Here is a 17,921-nt window from a genome sequence, read left to right as displayed (position 1 = left end):
ACTCACTATTTATTGGGCTGCTGGGGGGCTGTTTGGGCCTCTGTGTACTTGAAATGCCAGGGCCTATATTGAAGTACGGGCCTGAACCACAAGCTTAACTGAATTGGTTGATCTGAAGACAATCAAATCACCCTAGGCATCAATAAAACCCCACTGGCCACAGGCTTTATAAACAGCCTGAATGATATCTGCACAAGCTTTAATCATTGACTGGAAAGGGAATCACCTTGATCTCCAGTATCAGGAGGAACAAGAATGACTAAATTGGCACCCAGTGTATCCCCAAATACTGAAGTTGTTGCTTGCTAAAGTCAAGTAAGCAATCTAACTTGTTGACTAAAGGTGGCCATACACCATAAGATTTGCTCATTTGGCCAAACAAGCGGATCTGCAGATCTTGCCAGGTGGGCTATACTGGAATGATTTGATTGTTTGACCCAAGGACCAAGCAAATTAATTAAAATGACTGGAATAGGACCCATTGGAGCGAGGACCTGATCTGTGGCCCTTAATTTTGTGGAAAAATTAAACCAGCCCAATCTAAATCTGGGATGATTTTAGGCCAGATATCGGTCGGGTAGGCCCCCACACAGGTAGATTTGAACAACACAAATCGACAGCTAAAATCTGCCTGTGTATGGCCACCTTAAGAGAGCTATTCCATTGCTTATTGAAGTACACTCCATAAAATCCAAAAAGTGGAGACTGAAACCATTTAAGGAACCTGAGCAGAGAAATGTGATTCTAATTCACGTTTCAGAATGTAGGATTACCATCTTGCGGAGACTCTCCTCATCCATCTCACCCCTGGGGGGCTTCATATCTTCCCCATACTCTTCCGTTTCTGAGGATTTCTTTTTCTTTCTCCTGTTTCTCCTCTCTTTGGCACTTTTAGAGCTAAATGGTGACATTTCACAGGAACTGTGGGATGCAGCATCTGGTCCCTTGCTGGCTAATGCCTGGTTATAAAGGAAAGATAATAAAGTACTTGGCAACTTTAGTAAGAAAAATGAAATGTGCCAATCTATGTGATGGTGGCATTTGGGTAGTTTGGGTTGGGTAGGGCAGTGTTGGACTGGGGTACCTGGGGCTTGTGGGCAGTCAGCAGGGCCCACCTGGATCGGGGGCCACTGGGGTTCTTCCCAGTATCCCAGTAGGCTAGTCTGACCCTGGGGTACAGGGATAGATAGATGGTGTCAAGGAAGATTTAGTGTGTGAGCATGTGCTAACCTCTTGTTCTTTCTTTAATTGCTCCATGGCTTGCTGGAATTCCCTCTCTTTCGCTTCTGCTTCGGCAATGGTGGCTTGGTTCTGCTCTTCATACGCCATAGCCACTACGGCCAGGATCAAATTTACAAGGTAAAAAGAACCCAAAAAGATGACGAAGACGAAAAAGATCATGTATGTCTTCCCTGCTGCTCGGAGAGTCTGAAACAACAATTATATCCTTATAACTTACAGATGGGGATAATATTTTGGTAAAACATAAGCAGTTATAAGGGGAGATAGAAGTCCATGTATGTAAAGGCCATAGCTGATGGGCAGGGTCAGTATAGGTGGGAGTATTAGTTCCCAGCCAGGTAGGGGTGCCTTGGGAAGCAGGGGGGCTTCGGTATGACCCAGTATAGAAGGTGGAATTACTCTGTTCCCTGCTAGCGCTCTCTAAGGAATCAGAAAATCTGCAGAAGGGTCCCCTCCTTGGATAGAATTCAGGGAACCCCCCCTCACAAATGAGGAGCAGACCTGCAATAGCTTAAGTAAGGATTGAAGTTGAGTTGTTAAGTTCATACCTGTTGATATAAGTTCTCCCAATAGTCCTGCGTCATGAGGCGGAATAGGGAAAGAAATGCCCAGCCAAACGTATCAAAACTGGTGTAGCCATAATTTGGGTTTCTGCCAGTCTTCATGCAAATAAACCCATCAGGGCACTTCCTAGAAGGACCAAGGAGAAGCAAAGGAATAAGTCATAGCAGATATATTGGCTTTATACAAAACCTTATAATAAATACAACTCCCAATCAGATTGCAATAGGTTCCCCCACTATAATCCAACATTATTTATTTATAGACAAATATGCTCCCAGTTCCATCTCCTCCTCTTTGTATTCAATTACTATTGTGCAAAGGTGACTGAACCATCATCATCTTCACATAGGCTTAAACATCAGAACAATTGTGTGCCCCTAGATTTCTAGATTTCATTAAAGACATGTCATTCCAAGTTTATTTAGATTTTTTTTTCTACCTACCATATTATTGGGTTACCAAGCCCAAACTGCCATTTTGTGGAGTCTGGCAAATGCCGGAGGGGCTGCTGTAATATACCATAGACAGTCACTATTTATTGGACTAGTGGGGGCCTCTGTGTAATGGAAATGTGAGTTGAAATGTCTAAACCCTTTCTGTAAAGGCAAATTAGCCAATGTTTTCACAGAGTTTAAGTTTCCCAGGGGACGGCATAAAAACCGCATAAATTCCAGGAAAAAATAAGATCCGGGAAAAAAGGGACCGTAAAAAAATGGCGCCATTTCCAGAAACGTAAAATCTGGGTTCTACTGTTTCTGTCAATGTACAAACGACACAATTGGTCTTGCTTTGGAATATTCAGGGTCCTCGCCCCACCCATGTCCCTTTTATATTCCAGAAAAGAGACAGTATTACAATTCCAGAATGAAATAGGTACATAGAATATCAAATATCATAATTGCAAAACGAAGACGTGTGTTGCGTAACAATTAATATTCCATTAGGACAATACTTATTATTTCCCCAAAAGCTAAGGCTAGCTCGCAGGGTAATCACAATAAACTACAAACTAAGAAATGGTAGTAATCTAAACTTAGAAATGGCTCAATTAATTTAACCTAAATGTCTCAAATGTCAGGAAATCAAGTAAATAAAACGTACCAAATACAAAAGAGAGATCCGGGTGTATAAACCCCGGATCTGTCTCACAGTTGATATAGGTCAAATTCCCAACACCATCATATCAGCTCTCACAATGTGAAATCCTAAATGCAAAGAACTCACCGTTGTTCAGAAGTGGTTCAGGTGCTCAGAGCCCCGAACCTGTAGCTGGGGAAGGCGAAATCACGCATATGCAAAAGGGCTCCAAATGCACCGGACACAGCGGCTTGCTTAAAACTCGATTTTTATTACTCCATTTAAAAACAATACGCCTGACGCGTTTCGTGTAAATATACACTTAATCACTATGATTAAGTGTATATTTACACGAAACGCGTCAGGCGTATTGTTTTTAAATGGAGTAATAAAAATCGAGTTTTAAGCAAGCCGCTGTGTCCGGTGCATTTGGAGCCCTTTTGCATATGCGCAGGGTAATCACAGCCAATAAAAGTTAATTCAGAACACACTACAATAAATGAGAGATTTTGGAGAGCGGACAAGAAGCGAATGCGAGGGTCTCTCCAGAGTGGCTGTAGAATAACTCCAGACTGTCTCGCCAACCAAGATTTCCAGTTCTGCTGGGAGCCACTGCCTGCCTAACGGAATGACATTCAGCTTTAGAATGACCTAGGGAACACTGCCATGGGAATGTTGGTGCTGTCAGCCAGAAGCCAGAATCGAACAGAATGTCACATATGATGGGCTCGGCCTTCAGCATTAAAGGCCCACGGACCCCTTTTTTCCCTTTATACTAGTTTAATGGCTAATATTACCATGGCGATTGTTTTCCTCTTACCTGATGGCCAATATGGAGGTGCCATTACCTAAGCTTGCTGTTTCACTGTTGCACTGATTGAGGTTAGGTTTACCATCTTTTTATAATATCTGTACCAGCCAAGTGGGGGGAACGGCACAAATGGGGGTGGATCATGATGCAATAGGGAAGGGTTGTGACATCACAGGGGCAGAGCAACAACTTCAAGTTTCATCATCCAGCATGGAATCCAAAGAGGGTTTGGTGAGTATGAAAGCTAGAAAGGGGCAGGCTGGGAGTGGATTGGAGGCAGGCTGTTGCAAATTCATTATTTATAACAAGTACATTGCCATTAAATTTATAATATTGGCCTTGGTTGGTATTTGGCAACCCAAACTGAGCCGTTCAGTTACTCTAGGTATATAACCTTTCCCATAGCTCCCCTGTAGTGTTATGATTCTCTTAGAAGAAGCCAAACAAGCTTCCTTAAAGCCTTCAATAGTCCTACTATTGTCAGGCCCTCATTTGTGGAAAGTCCACAAAAGACCAGGCCTAGGGCAGCAGAATTGTAGAGGCAGTATGTTGTCTGGGCCCACCTGAACTTGGGACTGGGGGGGGATTATTGTACTGCAATTAAGACGGGAGAGGGTTAGTAAGGGCAAGAAAGTACATAGATGTCCCTGTGAAACCGAACCCTAAGTATAAGCCCCTTACAAGAAGCCCAAAGTGGATTTGGCCATAATCAAGGGATGTGCCATGAAAACCCTGGTGGTAAGACCCATGCCCTAAATTTGCCCATAGCCTATACAGAAAGATACCTTTTTAGTACAAGAACAGGGTCGGACTGGGCCACCGGGACACCGGGAAAAAATCCAGAAAGGCCGGGGCCCACCGGGTTTTTTCCCAGGGCCACTGTTCTTGTACTAAATACAGTTCTGCAAGAATAGTTCCATAACACTAATCACAGGCCATACAGAGAGATACTTGGAAACCACGTTAGCACAGATAATACCTTAATACCAAGCAACATTGAGCAGACACAGCCCCCTGGGTTGCCTCCCTGCCTGTACAAAGACATAGCATCAGACTATGGTGGGTAGTACAGTTTACTGAGCCTGCTCCTGCAGGGGCATATGAGCGTATATAGGGAATAGAAGGCCTTTGTATAAACACAGCACGGGGCCCATATTAGGGCTTATTTTAAGCACAATCCTCAGAAGTTGAGTATCTAAATGTGAAGCTCTGTGCTCTTACATGTTCCCAGGCCTCTGACTCAAATAGATATTTGAAAGGGTTTCGATTGAATAGGTAGCCATTATTCTCTGAGGTTTAACTACTCCAAAAGAAGTTCTCTTATAACTCAACACACTGACAGATACTGCTGACAGCACCGGCCAAGTGATTTATCTAGGTCCATTAAGGATAACACATCCTGACTGGTAAGGACTGCTAGATGGAATCAATGCTACAGTCTGGCTGAGCCCAAACAGGGCCTAAACAACCAGAAGGACAAAAAGAACTCCTAAAAAGAATCCAAGGGCAAATTTACTTTATAGACTTTAAATTTACCTTCTGTACTCTCCTATTGTATAGAGTAGGAGGTCAGTGTAATATTATTTCCCTTCCTTTGCTTTCCCTATCAATTTTTCTAATTCGAATTTGGATCTTCATACCATAAGTCTTCTAAGAAATCAATAAAACATTAATTAAACCCAATGGGATTATTTTACATCCGGTAAGGATTAATTATATCTTAGTTGGGATCAAGTACAGGTACTGTTTTATTATTACAGAGAAAAGGGAATCATTTAACCATTAAATAAACCCAATAGGGCTGTTCTGCCCCAATAAGGGGTAATTATATCTTAGTTGGGATCAAGTACAGATACTGTTTTATTATTACAGAGAAAAGGGAATCATTTAACCATTAAATAAACCCAATAGGGCTGTTCTGCCCCCAATAAGGGGTAATTATATCTTAGTTGGGATCAAGTACAGGTACTGTTTTATTATTACAGAGAAAAGGGAATCATTTAACCATTAAATAAACCCAATAGGGCTGTTCTGCCCCCAATAAGGGGTAATTATATCTTAGTTGGGATCAAGTACAGGTACTGTTTTATTATTACAGAGAAAAGGGAATCATTTAACCATTAAATAAACCCAATAGGGCTGTTCTGCCCCCAATAAGGGGTAATTATATCTTAGTTGGGATCAAGTACAGGTACTGTTTTATTATTACAGAGAAAAGGGAATCATTTAACCATTAAATAAACCCAATAGGGCTGTTCTGCCCCAATAAGGGGTAATTATATCTTAGTTGGGATCAAGTACAGGTACTGTTTTATTATTACAGAGAAAAGGGAATCATTTAAACATTAAATAACTTGTAAATGTAAACTCTGCAAATCTTGAATTGAAAAAATGGCTTGACTTTGCCTTGGACAACTCCCATTGACTTCTAAAGTCTAAAGACTTCTAAAGTTGCAAGGCTTTTACATTGAAGCTTTCAGGTTTTTTGCACTTAATAAATATCAGACATTTGAGTTTTTGCACCATAATTCGAATTTCGCAAAATCGTGAAAATAAATCACCCCCTTATAGCCTAGGTTTTATAGTTAAAGTTTTTATAGTCTTAGGGCAATGGCACAAGGGGCAATACTAAGAGATCTGTCTCCCCGTTCATTTTCCCTAAACTGAATTTGCTGTGGGGCCCAGTAACATCTAGTTATGCCACAGTAGGTGATTGTCTTCGGAAAGTAAATAAGTGCATTCTGATACCTACCCAGCTAGATGAAAATAAAAAGTTACAGATCGCCTAGACCTATTCTACATTGCAGCAGTTCCCAACCTTTCTGACCTGTGAGCCCCATTTGTACACAGTACACAGAGTTCGGGAGCAACGCAAGCATAAAAAAAGTTCCTAGGGTGCCAAATAAGGGCTGTGATTGGCTATTTGGTAGCCCCTATGTTGACTGGCAGCCTATAGGAGGTTCTGTTTGGCAGTGCACCTGTTTTTTTACAACCAAAACTTACCTCCAACCCAGCAGCTGCTTTGATGCCAATTTGGAGCAACATCAAAGGGGTTGGGGAGCAACATGTTGCCCCTGAGCCACTGGTTGGGGGCAACTACTATATTATAATTGTTTGTTACTAAGGGCCTTAAAGTGCCTCCTACATTCATCGGCTCCCTTCAACTGCAAGATCTGCTTATTCCGTAGTTATATATTTAGACTTGTGGATACATTTGTACATCAGGAGATGGCATGGAAGTCATTGTTTTTTGGCCAAATGGTCACACTCTTTCTTATCAACTCCTACAGCCCTCCATCCTGTTACAAGGAGCTAAGAAGGGATTCAGCTTAATGGGTGGGTGGGACTTCGTTACCAACAGTAAAGGTGGCCATACACGGGCCGATTGTAGCTGCCGGTCCCTTAGACCGATTCGGCAGCTTATCGGCCCGTGTAGGGGCAGCAACGTTGGGCCTGCATGACCGATATCTGGCCTGAAATTGATTAGATATCGATCGGCAGGTTAAAAAATTCGCATCCCCGAACCGTCTGCACCGATTACCGTAGTTATAATGTCCCCAGGGCCAAACGACCGAATTAGCCTAAACCTACGGATATCGGGAGAAGTTCCGCTGGATTGGCGACCTTGCCAGGCGAGCGGATCTTTACGTGTATGGCCACCTTAAGAGAATATACCAGCGATAGCAGGAACAACACCCTAAAGAACCCATAATCTATGGTCTATGTTAAGTCAACCCTATCTAGAGAGAACGTTTATTTATACATGCAATCATTAAATCTATAGCATATGTGAAGCTTCTGGACGAACTGAAAGTGGAGGAAACCCTGCTGAATGATCTGGTGGTTTTATCAGAGAACTAATGGCTCCAACCAGCCTCTTCCTCTCGTTTCAGTTGACCTTGATGGTGCCTTTAATGTTATTAGCCTTGGCACCTTCCCACTGTGCACAACTAGGAAAGCAAAGCCCCAATGAGAGAGGGATAGAGAGACAGACGGATGGATAGATACAGTAGATGTCTAGATATATAGATGTTGTACATATTCTTGTTTTCATTAGGAAATTACACTGGACAGCTATGGATCTATACTTCCTATACTATCGCTTTTAATGAACAATACAATTTCTTTCACTGGCATAGGTTCATTTAATTGGTCTTTTGCAATGATGATGGCGGCCCTCTGCCAAATATTCTGTAATTTATCCATATGATCCAAGAAAATCTTATAAGGCTTTAGAGAATTTTAAGCAGGGAGGTAAATATGAAAGTTAATTCCCCATAACGCATTAAATATTCTTCAGAAATGATAGTTCTCGGGAGTGATTGACACTAATAGTGTCCCAGTCAGAACCCATTAGTTTGGTCAATAATGATGGTTGAGCGGTTGCTTTGAGCTCTTTCTTTGACTGTTTTTTGGAAAGTGAATCCACAAGCTTCCATAGAAAGTGTTCCGGTAACTAAGATGGGAACGCCATGTGTTCCTTTGGCCAGAGAAGCTGGAATCCATGTGCCATGTTAAGGGATAGCATAGCCAATCAGGTACCGCTATGCTTTATTTAATAATGCAACCCAAAATGAAAACATGGAGATCAACTGGCTGAGGGGTATGTTATGGGGGGTGGGAGCAGGAATGACATCCTATGTTTGCTCATAGCCTGTACAGAGAGATACCATAAAACTATGGCACATAGGGATTCCCCTGTACTAAGCACAATTCAGCAGGAACAGCCCCCCAAGTTTGCTCATAGCCTGTACAGAGAGATACCATAAAACTATGGCACATAGGGATTCCCCTGTACTAAGCACAATTCAGCAGGAACAGCCCCCTAAGTTTGCTCATAACCTGTACAGAGAGATACCATAAAACTAGGGCACATAGGGATTCCCCTGTACTAAGCACAATTCAGCAGGGACAGCCCCCTAAGTTTGCTCATAGCCTGTACAGGGAGATACCATAAAACTATGGCAGCATAGGGATTCCCCTGTACTAAGCACAATTCAGCAGGAACAGCCCCCTAAGTTTGCTCATAGTCTGTACAGAGAGATACCATAAAACTATGGCACATAGGGATTCCCCTGTACTAAGCACAATTCAGCAGGAACAGCCCCCTAAGTTTGTTCATAGCCTGTACAGAGAGATACCATAAAACTATGGCAGCATAGGGATTCCCCTGTACTAAGCACAATTCAGCAGGAACAGCCCCCTAAGTTTGCTCATAGCCTGTACAGAGAGATACCATAAAACTATGGCAGCATAGGGATTCCCCTGTACTAAGCACAATTCAGCAGGAACAGCCCCCTAAGTTTGCTCATAGCCTGTACAGAGAGATACCATAAAACTATGGCAGCATAGGGATTCCCCTGTACTAAGCACAATTCAGCAGGAACAGCCCCCTAAGATAACAAACATATTAGGGTAGCCCATTAAAGGAATAGTTTGCATGATAATTACTGAACCCCAAATTCCTAACTCTGTATTGATCTATAAGGTCTCTCACCGTCGGACAGGATCAGTATCACACATGACGCACCCCTTTCAGTACTATTCTAGGCGCCGCTCCACCAAGGGAAGTATTTTGACTTAATTGAAAAATAAAAGATTTCCGTCTTTCCTAAAATTCTTTAAATAGATGAACGCAGAATTGGACTGTACATGTAATGCAATTGCCCCTACTAATTACCCATTAATTAACATCCCGGAGTTCTCTCTTTCAGCGAGTGATGCTGTAATTACATGCTATTCCCCTACACGGCGAGCAGGCATCATTCTAAACCCTGAAAGCGTTTATTACCTTTCTAATTAACTTGAGAAAGAGTTCCAAGAGGCTATCACATCCATTCTATCAAACCCGCTCATTCTCACTCCGCCCATTCTATTGGACTGCGTATTAGAGAGCAAAACCCTGCGCTTACCCGGCGTCGCTGCTGTTCCCACACAGTAAGGCATCCTTGGCTCCATCCTTGTGGTAGATGTTTGCTACAAGAGAAAGAAAGTCAAACATTATGAATCTAACTTAAACATACCTTTCAACTATTACTGCTTTCTACCCCCAAATGGGTGGGGCTTTGAAGAAAAAGGGCAGGATCTGGGTGTACTGTGGGCGTGCCTAGGTCGGTTATAGGAGAAGAAAAGGTTAAAAATTCAGTAAGCTTTATCAGAAAGGTCTATGTAAGTACAGCCAGAAGCACTTACAGTAATGCTGCACTGAGTCCTCTATTAAAAGAAACACAGGATTTATCGTCTCCTTTGTTGTAAACATGATGTTCCAGTGTCTGACTTCATATTTCAGTGCAGTTCTCTTCTCTCTCCCCTCTCCTGCTCCCCCTCCCACCAGAATGCTAAGAACTCCCTCCCCCCTCCCTTAGGAATGTGTGATCTCCGCTATAACGGCTAGAGCTGCAGGCAGAAAGCAACCTAAAATGGTCGCTGATATCTTAAGCAAAAAGAGAAAGCTTCTAAAGCTGTTTGCTCAAGCATGGTAATGGTTTCTGCAGAATATATTGTTTTAGTTGGCACAAATGTGGCAAATCTATTGGCAGTAAAATGCCAAAATGACTTTCCTTCTCCTTTAATGACTTGTTTTGGCTCATTGAAGTCCAAATATGACGTGTTAGAGACAAGGGCTTGGTAGGGCAATGAGCCTGTGTCTTTTCTGACTTTGACAATTCTGTCCAAACTCAATACAGATCTGAACGCTTGGCTGTCATGTAATAGGACCAGATAAATCAACCTATATGGTGCCAGCTTGCTTGTCTGCCTGTCATGTCAATGGGGAAAAAGCACTTCTTAGGTCATATCATTTTTTCATCAAATGAAAAAATGAATCAAGCCATAAGGGTTCAACATGGTGGCTGAGCTGTAATGCCAAATGATCAAATGTACTTATATAGGGTCAACATGCTCTTCAACTGACATGTCAAATGATTAAATCTACCCATATGGGATCAACATGCACGTTTGTCATGTCGAATGATAGAATCTATGCATATGGGTTTCACATGGCGGATCGGCTGTCATGCCAGATGAGCAATTCTAACCATATTAGGTCAAAATGCTTGCTCAGAAGTCATGGCTGATGACCAATTCTAACCATACTGGGTCAACATGCTTGCTCAGAAGTCATGCCAGATGAACAATTCTAACCATACTGGGTCAACACGCTTGCTCAGAAGTTATGTCAGATGAGCAATTCTAACTATATTGGGTCAACATGTTTGTCATGTCAAATGATCTAATCTACCCATAAAAGGGCAAAAACCAACACGCTTGTTTGGCTGCCATGTCAGATGATCAAATCTACCTAAATGTGGTCAACAACGCATGTTTGGTCAAGTCAAGTCAGTTCAAGTGATCAGTATGCTTGTTTGGAAGTCATGTCAGATGATATGATGATATGGGGTCAACACACTTGTTCGGGAGTTATGTCAAGTGATCAAATCTACCCATATAGGGTCATCATGGTTGTTCAGCTGTCATGTCAGATGATCTAATCTATTCATATGGAGTCAACATGCTTGTTCGGCTGTCACTCTGTCATGTCAGATGATCAAATCTATACATATAGGGTCAACATGCTTGTTCAGCTGTCACTCTGTCATGTCAGATGATCAAATCTATACATATAGGGTCAACATGCTTGTTCGACTGTCATGTCAGATGATCAGATCTACTCATGGAGTCAATATGCTTGTTTGGAAGTCATGTCAGATGATCAAATCTACTCATATGGGGTCAACACGCTTGTTTGGGACTCATGTCAAGTAATCAAATTTACCCATATGGGGCCATCATACTTGTTCAGAAGTCATGCCAGATGATCAATTTTACCCATATGGGGTTAACATTCTTGTTTGGCTATCCTGTCAAATGATAGAATCTACTCATATGGGTTCAACACGTTGGTTCGGCTGTCATGTCAAGTGATAGAATCTACCATATGGGTCAATATGCTTGTTCAGAAATCAGGTCAAGTGATCAAATCTACCCATAAGAGGGCTAAATGTCTTTAAGCTGTCATCAGAACTGATTGAATCTACTTATATGGGTCAACATACCCCTTGACCCAGACAGTGTTGAGATGCTAACCTGTTATATGTGATGGTTATAGAGCTCCACACACAGTTTACAGGTAACCATTTTGTTTCCTATTCTCATTTTGCATTAAATTAGGTACAAGCTACCAGTTACCCAAGTTCTAGCAAGTTGGATGAAGATGTTTAAATGGTATAAACTGAGTGCCGGATTACAGCGGAGGGTTTGTCTGCCCACTGAGTAACACCATATACTTATAGATCTATGTATAAATTTTGCACAACTACATTTGTTTGGTTCCCTGGAAAACATGAGCCTAAAGCCGTGACTCATGGAGCTCTTAAGACTCACATTGTACTGATTAGGCCTAATTCTCCGATAATGTGGGGGGATTGCTCCTGGCGGAGCTCAGTGCCGGCCGTACAGAGAATACAGAGCGTGTATATGGTTGCCATGAATATTACCCCCCTCACTAGAAGCACAGAGCATTCCTGCTTTGTATAATTGCACTTAGGCATGTAGGTGTGAGATGCCGGTATCTGAATCAAATAATTCTCCATGCAACAGAGAATGGGGGTTCAAGGAAGGGAGGCCGTCCCATTCTGTGGGGCCCCTCAGAGCAGCAATATCAGGCAAAAGGGAAAGTAAAGAACTTCCATTGGTCCCCATAGAGTTACCCCTGTTCTTGGAAGGGGCTTCCAAACGATGGGGCCAAAGGGGAAATAAAGAACTTCCATTGGTCCCCATAGAGTTATCTCTGTTCTTGGAGGGGGCTTCCAAACGATGGGGCCAAAGGGGTAATAAAGAACTTCCATTGGTCCCCATAGAGTTATCTCTGTTCTTGGAGGGGGCTTCCAAACGATGGGGCCAAAGGGGTAATAAAGAACTTCCATTGGTCCCCATAGAGTTATCTCTGTTCTTGGAAGGGGCTTCCAAACGATGGGGCCAAAGGGGAAATAAAGAACTTCCATTGGTCCCCATAGAGTTATCTCTGTTCTTGGAAGGGGCTTCCAAACGATGGGGCCAAAGGGGAAATAAAGAACTTCCATTGGTCCCCATAGAGTTATCTCTGTTCTTGGAGGGGGCTTCCAAACGATGGGGCCAAAGGGGAAATAAAGAACTTCCATTGGTCCCCATAGAGTTATCTCTGTTCTTGGAGGGGGCTTCCAAACGATGGGGCCAAAGGGGAAATAAAGAACTTCCATTGGTCCCCATAGAGTTATCTCTGTTCTTGGAGGGGGCTTCCAAATGACGTGACCAAAGGGGAAATAATGAACTTCCATTGGTCCCCATAGAGTTATCTCTGTTCTTGGAGGGGGCTTCCAAATGACGTGGCCAAAGGGGTAGTAAATGCATAACTGAACTGCAATATGAAACTGTAACACCCAGGCTGTGCTAGTGTCTAACCTATAGCATGTTGAGGGGATATAACATGCACCTGTTCTATCCTCCCTCCCCTGAATTCTCCCCACACTTGACTATTACCTGGTTACCCTTCATGAGCAATCACTAGTCGCAGCTACTGGTGCCCATTGTTGAAGCATCAGAGTCCCATTTGCTTAGAAAGGTAAATATGGCCCCGTGGGAGGGAGATAAGGCAACAGGTGCGTGATAAGGTACAGTTTGTAATCAGGAGAGGCTCAAATACTGACGCACACGCATGATGTCAATATATATTATATATATATATATATATATATATACAGTAGCAAATCCTAACATAGCTGCTGAAGAGCTGATGGATAAATTAACCTTCAGTATTGACTAGGTAACAGTCTGCACCCAAGGGTGTTACCCAGCAGCAGCGGAACACTGGGGGCCCGGTAGGGGTATGGAGTGATGAGAAATTTCAATTTAAGTGGGCAAAAAGGATTTTTTGAAAGATTTGGGGGATGAGGAACCCCCAAAAATAATTCAAGTAATGCCACTCTGACAAGCTTGTGTAAACTTAAGGGGCTGTTCCTGCTGAATTGTGCTTAGTACAGGGGAATCCCTATGTGCCATAGTTGTATGGTATCTCTCTGTACAGGCTATGAGCAAACTTAGGGGGCTGTTCCTGCTGAATTGTGCTTAGTACAGGGGAATCCCTATGTGCCATAGTTTTATGGTATCTCTCTATACAGGCTATGAGAAAACTTAGGGGGCTGTTCCTGCTGAATTGTGCTTAGTACAGGGGAATCCCTATGTGCCATAATTTTATGGTATCTCTCTATACAGGCTATGAGAAAACTTAGGGGGCTGTTCCTGCTGAATTGTGCTTAGTACAGGGGAATCCCTAAGTGCCATAGTTTTATGGTAGCTCTCTGTACAGGCTATGAGCAAACTTAGGGGGCTGTTCCTGCTGAATTGTGCTTAGTACAGGGGAATCCGTAAGTGCCATAGTTTATGGTATCTCTCTGTACAGGCAATGAGAAAACTTAGGGGGCTGTTCCTGCTGAATTGTGCTTAGTACAGGGGAATCCCTATGTGCCATAGTTTTATGGTATCTCTCTGTACAGGCTATGAGCAAACTTAGGGGGCTGTTCCTGCTGAATTGTGCTTAGTACAGGGGAATCCCTATGTGCCATAGTTTTATGGTATCTCTCTGTACAGGCTATGAGCAAACTTAGGGGGCTGTTCCTGCTGAATTGTGCTTAAATGCTGCCATAGTTTTATGGAATCTCTCTGCACAGGCTTTGAGCAAACTTAGGGGGCTGTTCCTGCTGAATTGTGCTTAGTACAGGGGAATCCCTATGCTGCCATAGTTTTATGGTATCTCTCTGTACAGGCTATGAGCAAACTTAGGGGGCTGTTCCTGCTGAATTGTGCTTAGTACTGGGGAATCCCTATGCTGCCATAGTTTTATGGTATCTCTCTGTACAGGCTATGAGCAAACTTAGGGGGCTGTTCCTGCTGAATAGTGCTTAGTACAGGGGAATCCCTATGCTGCCATAGTTTTATGGTATCTCTCTGTACAGGCTATGAGCAAACTTAGGGGGCTGTTCCTGCTGAATTGTTCTTAGTACAGGGAATCCCTATGCTGCCATAGTTTTATGGTATCTCTCTGTACAGGCTATGAGCAAACTTAGGGGGCTGTTCCTGCTGAATAGTGCTTAGTACAGGGAATCCCTATGCTGCCCTAGTTTTATGGTATCTCTCTGTACAGGCTATGAGCAAACTTAGGGGGCTGTTCCTGCTGAATTGTGCTTACTATAGGGGAAGCCCTATGCTGCCAGTTTTATGCCCAGAGAACTGAAAGGAATAAGCAGGGAATACAGGCTCCCCCATGGGGATCACCCTGACCCCACCAACAAAGGGTTACCCAAGCAACTGGGTGCCAGTATGTTGACAGCACGGCCGGCTATCAGCGCGCACGGCCCGGAACATTATCTGGGGAGCAGGAATTTTCTGACAGAGAGGGACAGATAATGGAAGCAACAGATATTTCTGCCTTCTCTCTTGCTGTAGGGAGCAGGGAGTGCAGAATCTGTTTTTCCTCCAGCCCTACTAATCAGCGGCCACTGAGTCAGGCGTCACACGTGGGTGAAGTGCACAAACGGATGTCAAGAGTCAATGGCAGAATACATGATGTACCGTTTTCGGCCGCGCCGGTGTCACTTTCATTAGCTTCTCTGGGCAAAGAGGGTTGGGTTCCACACTCACTGCCTGGTACTTGAGGGGGCTGCTGCTTAATGGCTTTAAAATTATTTGTAAGTGCAATTATTACTCAAATCAGTATTTGTCTGGCTGCTCAAATCCCCTGCACTGCTGCTTCCGACTCCTAAAATAATGCATTGCAAAATGCCAGAGTGTCATAAATAATACATATAGTTACATAGTTACATAGGGTTGAAAAAAGACCATTGTCCATCAAGTTCAACCCATCCGAGTAAACCCAGCACACAACCTATACTAACCAATCTATACACTCACATACATAAACTATATATATACAACCAGTAATACTAACTGTAGATATTAGTATCACAATAGCCCCTGCGGTACTCCACTAACCACACTGGCCCAATTAGAAAATGTTCCATTTACCACCAATCTTTGTAATCTATCCTTCAGCCAGTTCTCTATCCAATTACAAATATTATGTTCTAGGCCAATATTCCTCAATTTGATCATTAACCTTCTGTGAGGTACTGTATCAAACGCTTTAGCAAAATCTAAGTAGATGACATCAACTGCCATTCCAGCATCAAGGTTCCTGCTCACCTCCTCATAAAAGGCAACTAAATTAGTCTGGCAAGATCTGTTACGCATAAAACCATGCTGGCACAAACTAATAGTATTGTGAACTGCAATGTATTCAACTATCCTATCCCTTATTACCCCTTCCAGAAGCTTTCCTACTACTGATGTCAGACTAACAGGCCTATAGTTTTCAGGCTGAGAACGAGATCCCTTTTTAAATAATGGCACCACATTAGCAATCCGCCAGTCTCCGAATCCTGAAAAATTAAGTGAAGAGGTTTGGCAATCACAGCGCTCAGCTCATTTAATACCCTGGGATGAATCCCATCTGGTCCTGGACCTTTGTTTACCTTTACATGTTCAAGTCTCTTTTGAATTTCCTCCTGAGTGACCCAATAGAGGTGCAAAGGCAATGGAGAAAGCCCATTCAGTAACTCCAAAAACAATCGCAAAAGCAAAAAGTATCTGCACATTAATTACAAAATCATATCATAAGAAAACAAAGCCCAGCGCGTTTCAACCCAATAAAGGGTCTTCATCAGGAGCAAAAACATTAAAAAAGGGGCCTGCAGAAGCCAGCTGATTAACAGACCTGGAGGAGAACTGATGCAAGAAAATGACTTTTACTTTACTCAACAAGAAACATTGTTTTCAGACACAAATGTGATACTTTTGGAGTCCGTGCAGGGTATTTAGGAGTGGGGCTGCCATATGTACAAAAGGAAAGCAGGGGGGTAGAAAGGATCTCGGGGGTGTGGCTGCAGCAGGACCCACCCACTCATAGGTCATCAGTGCAAAAGGGGGTATAGGGGGCCCACTAACTTCCAGCTATGCCTTAGGGTATATTGTAAGGTACTTTCAATACAGATATCAGGGATTTCCTAACTTACTATCAGAGCATGCTGGGAATTGTAGGTTCACCTTTAAGCAAACTTTCAATTGGTCTTCATTATTTATTTTTTATAGTTTTTTTTATAGTATTTGCCTACTTCTTCTAACTCTTTGCACTTTTGAAATGGGGGTCACTGACCCCAGCAGCCAAAAAACTGTTCCTCTGTGAGGCTACAATTTTATTGTTACTTTTTTATAACTTATATTTCTATTCAGTCCCTCTTCTAATCCTATACCAATCTCTCATTCAAACCACTCTCTGGTTGCTAAATTAATTTGGACCCTAGCAACCGGATAACTCCTGAAACTCCAAACTGAGCTGCTGAACTAAAAGTGAAATAACTAAAGAAATACCAATAATAAAAAATGAAGACCAATTGCAAATCATCTCAGAATATCACTCTCTACATCATAGTAAAGATTAACTCGAAGGTGAACAACCCGCTTTTACAAGAGCTGCAGAGTTGCAGGTTGGACATCCCTCTGGTCAGTTTTCTACCATGACAGATACTCCTTTATCTGATCTGACCACCAGTAGGGCCAGGGTCGGACTGGGCCGTCGGGACACTGGGAAAAATCCCGGCGGCCCAGTCCGACCTTTGCCGGCGCTCCCCCTACTTACTGTTCAATTTATACGCGCTCGGGGAGGACGTCGGGTGGGGGCCCTGCGGGGGGGTTAGGGGGACCCCTGGGGGGGTAGGTGAAACGCCTGGCTGGGGCACCTGTAGGGCCCCTGGGACGGAAGCCCCGGTGGGCCCTGCACCCCCCAGTCCGACCCTGAGTACGGCTGATCCAATCCTTTGAAACCTTGGCCAATGACTGGATTGCACAGATGGCCATGCGTGTATGTGACTAATGTTCATTGGTTACTGTATTTTCCTTTAACCCTCTAAGTGCCAGCCAGGAATAAAAAGTCAGATATAAAAGTGCCAGCATGCCAAAGTGCCTTATGCTTTGGCACAGAATGGGTTAAACACCGCCTCTAATCCCGGCGTAACGCACGCGTGTGCTTGTGAGCAGCACTCCGGCTATTAAGGGAACATTATACCTCCCATGTTGCATCTCAACAGGTTTTTCCAAGAACTAAAGAGAGTTGATGTTAGTGGCCCTCACAGAGCAGCCA

The 17,921-nt window shown here is 43.2% G+C and overlaps 1 protein-coding gene across 6 annotated transcripts in view; it reads right to left on the bottom strand.

The window, feature by feature from the left end:
• Positions 1-17,921, bottom strand: part of scn5a (sodium channel, voltage gated, type V alpha subunit) — a 221,575-nt gene that overhangs the window by 109,201 nt on the left and 94,453 nt on the right. For all 6 annotated transcript variants that reach the window (XM_031904631.1, XM_031904628.1, XM_031904632.1 and 3 more), the window contains exons 8-11: positions 9,607-9,670; positions 1,791-1,932; positions 1,231-1,428; positions 774-959 (exon numbers count right to left, since the gene is read on the bottom strand). In XM_031904631.1, the coding sequence (XP_031760491.1) occupies positions 774-959; positions 1,231-1,428; positions 1,791-1,932; positions 9,607-9,670 (590 nt within the window). The remainder of the gene's footprint in view (positions 1-773; positions 960-1,230; positions 1,429-1,790; positions 1,933-9,606; positions 9,671-17,921) is intronic.

The sequence above is a fragment of the Xenopus tropicalis genome, chromosome 6 (assembly GCF_000004195.4).
Source record: "Xenopus tropicalis strain Nigerian chromosome 6, UCB_Xtro_10.0, whole genome shotgun sequence".
NCBI classification, from domain to species: domain Eukaryota; kingdom Metazoa; phylum Chordata; class Amphibia; order Anura; family Pipidae; genus Xenopus; species Xenopus tropicalis.
Note: the sequence above shows the minus strand (reverse complement) of the source record. Positions and strands in the feature narration are given on the sequence as shown.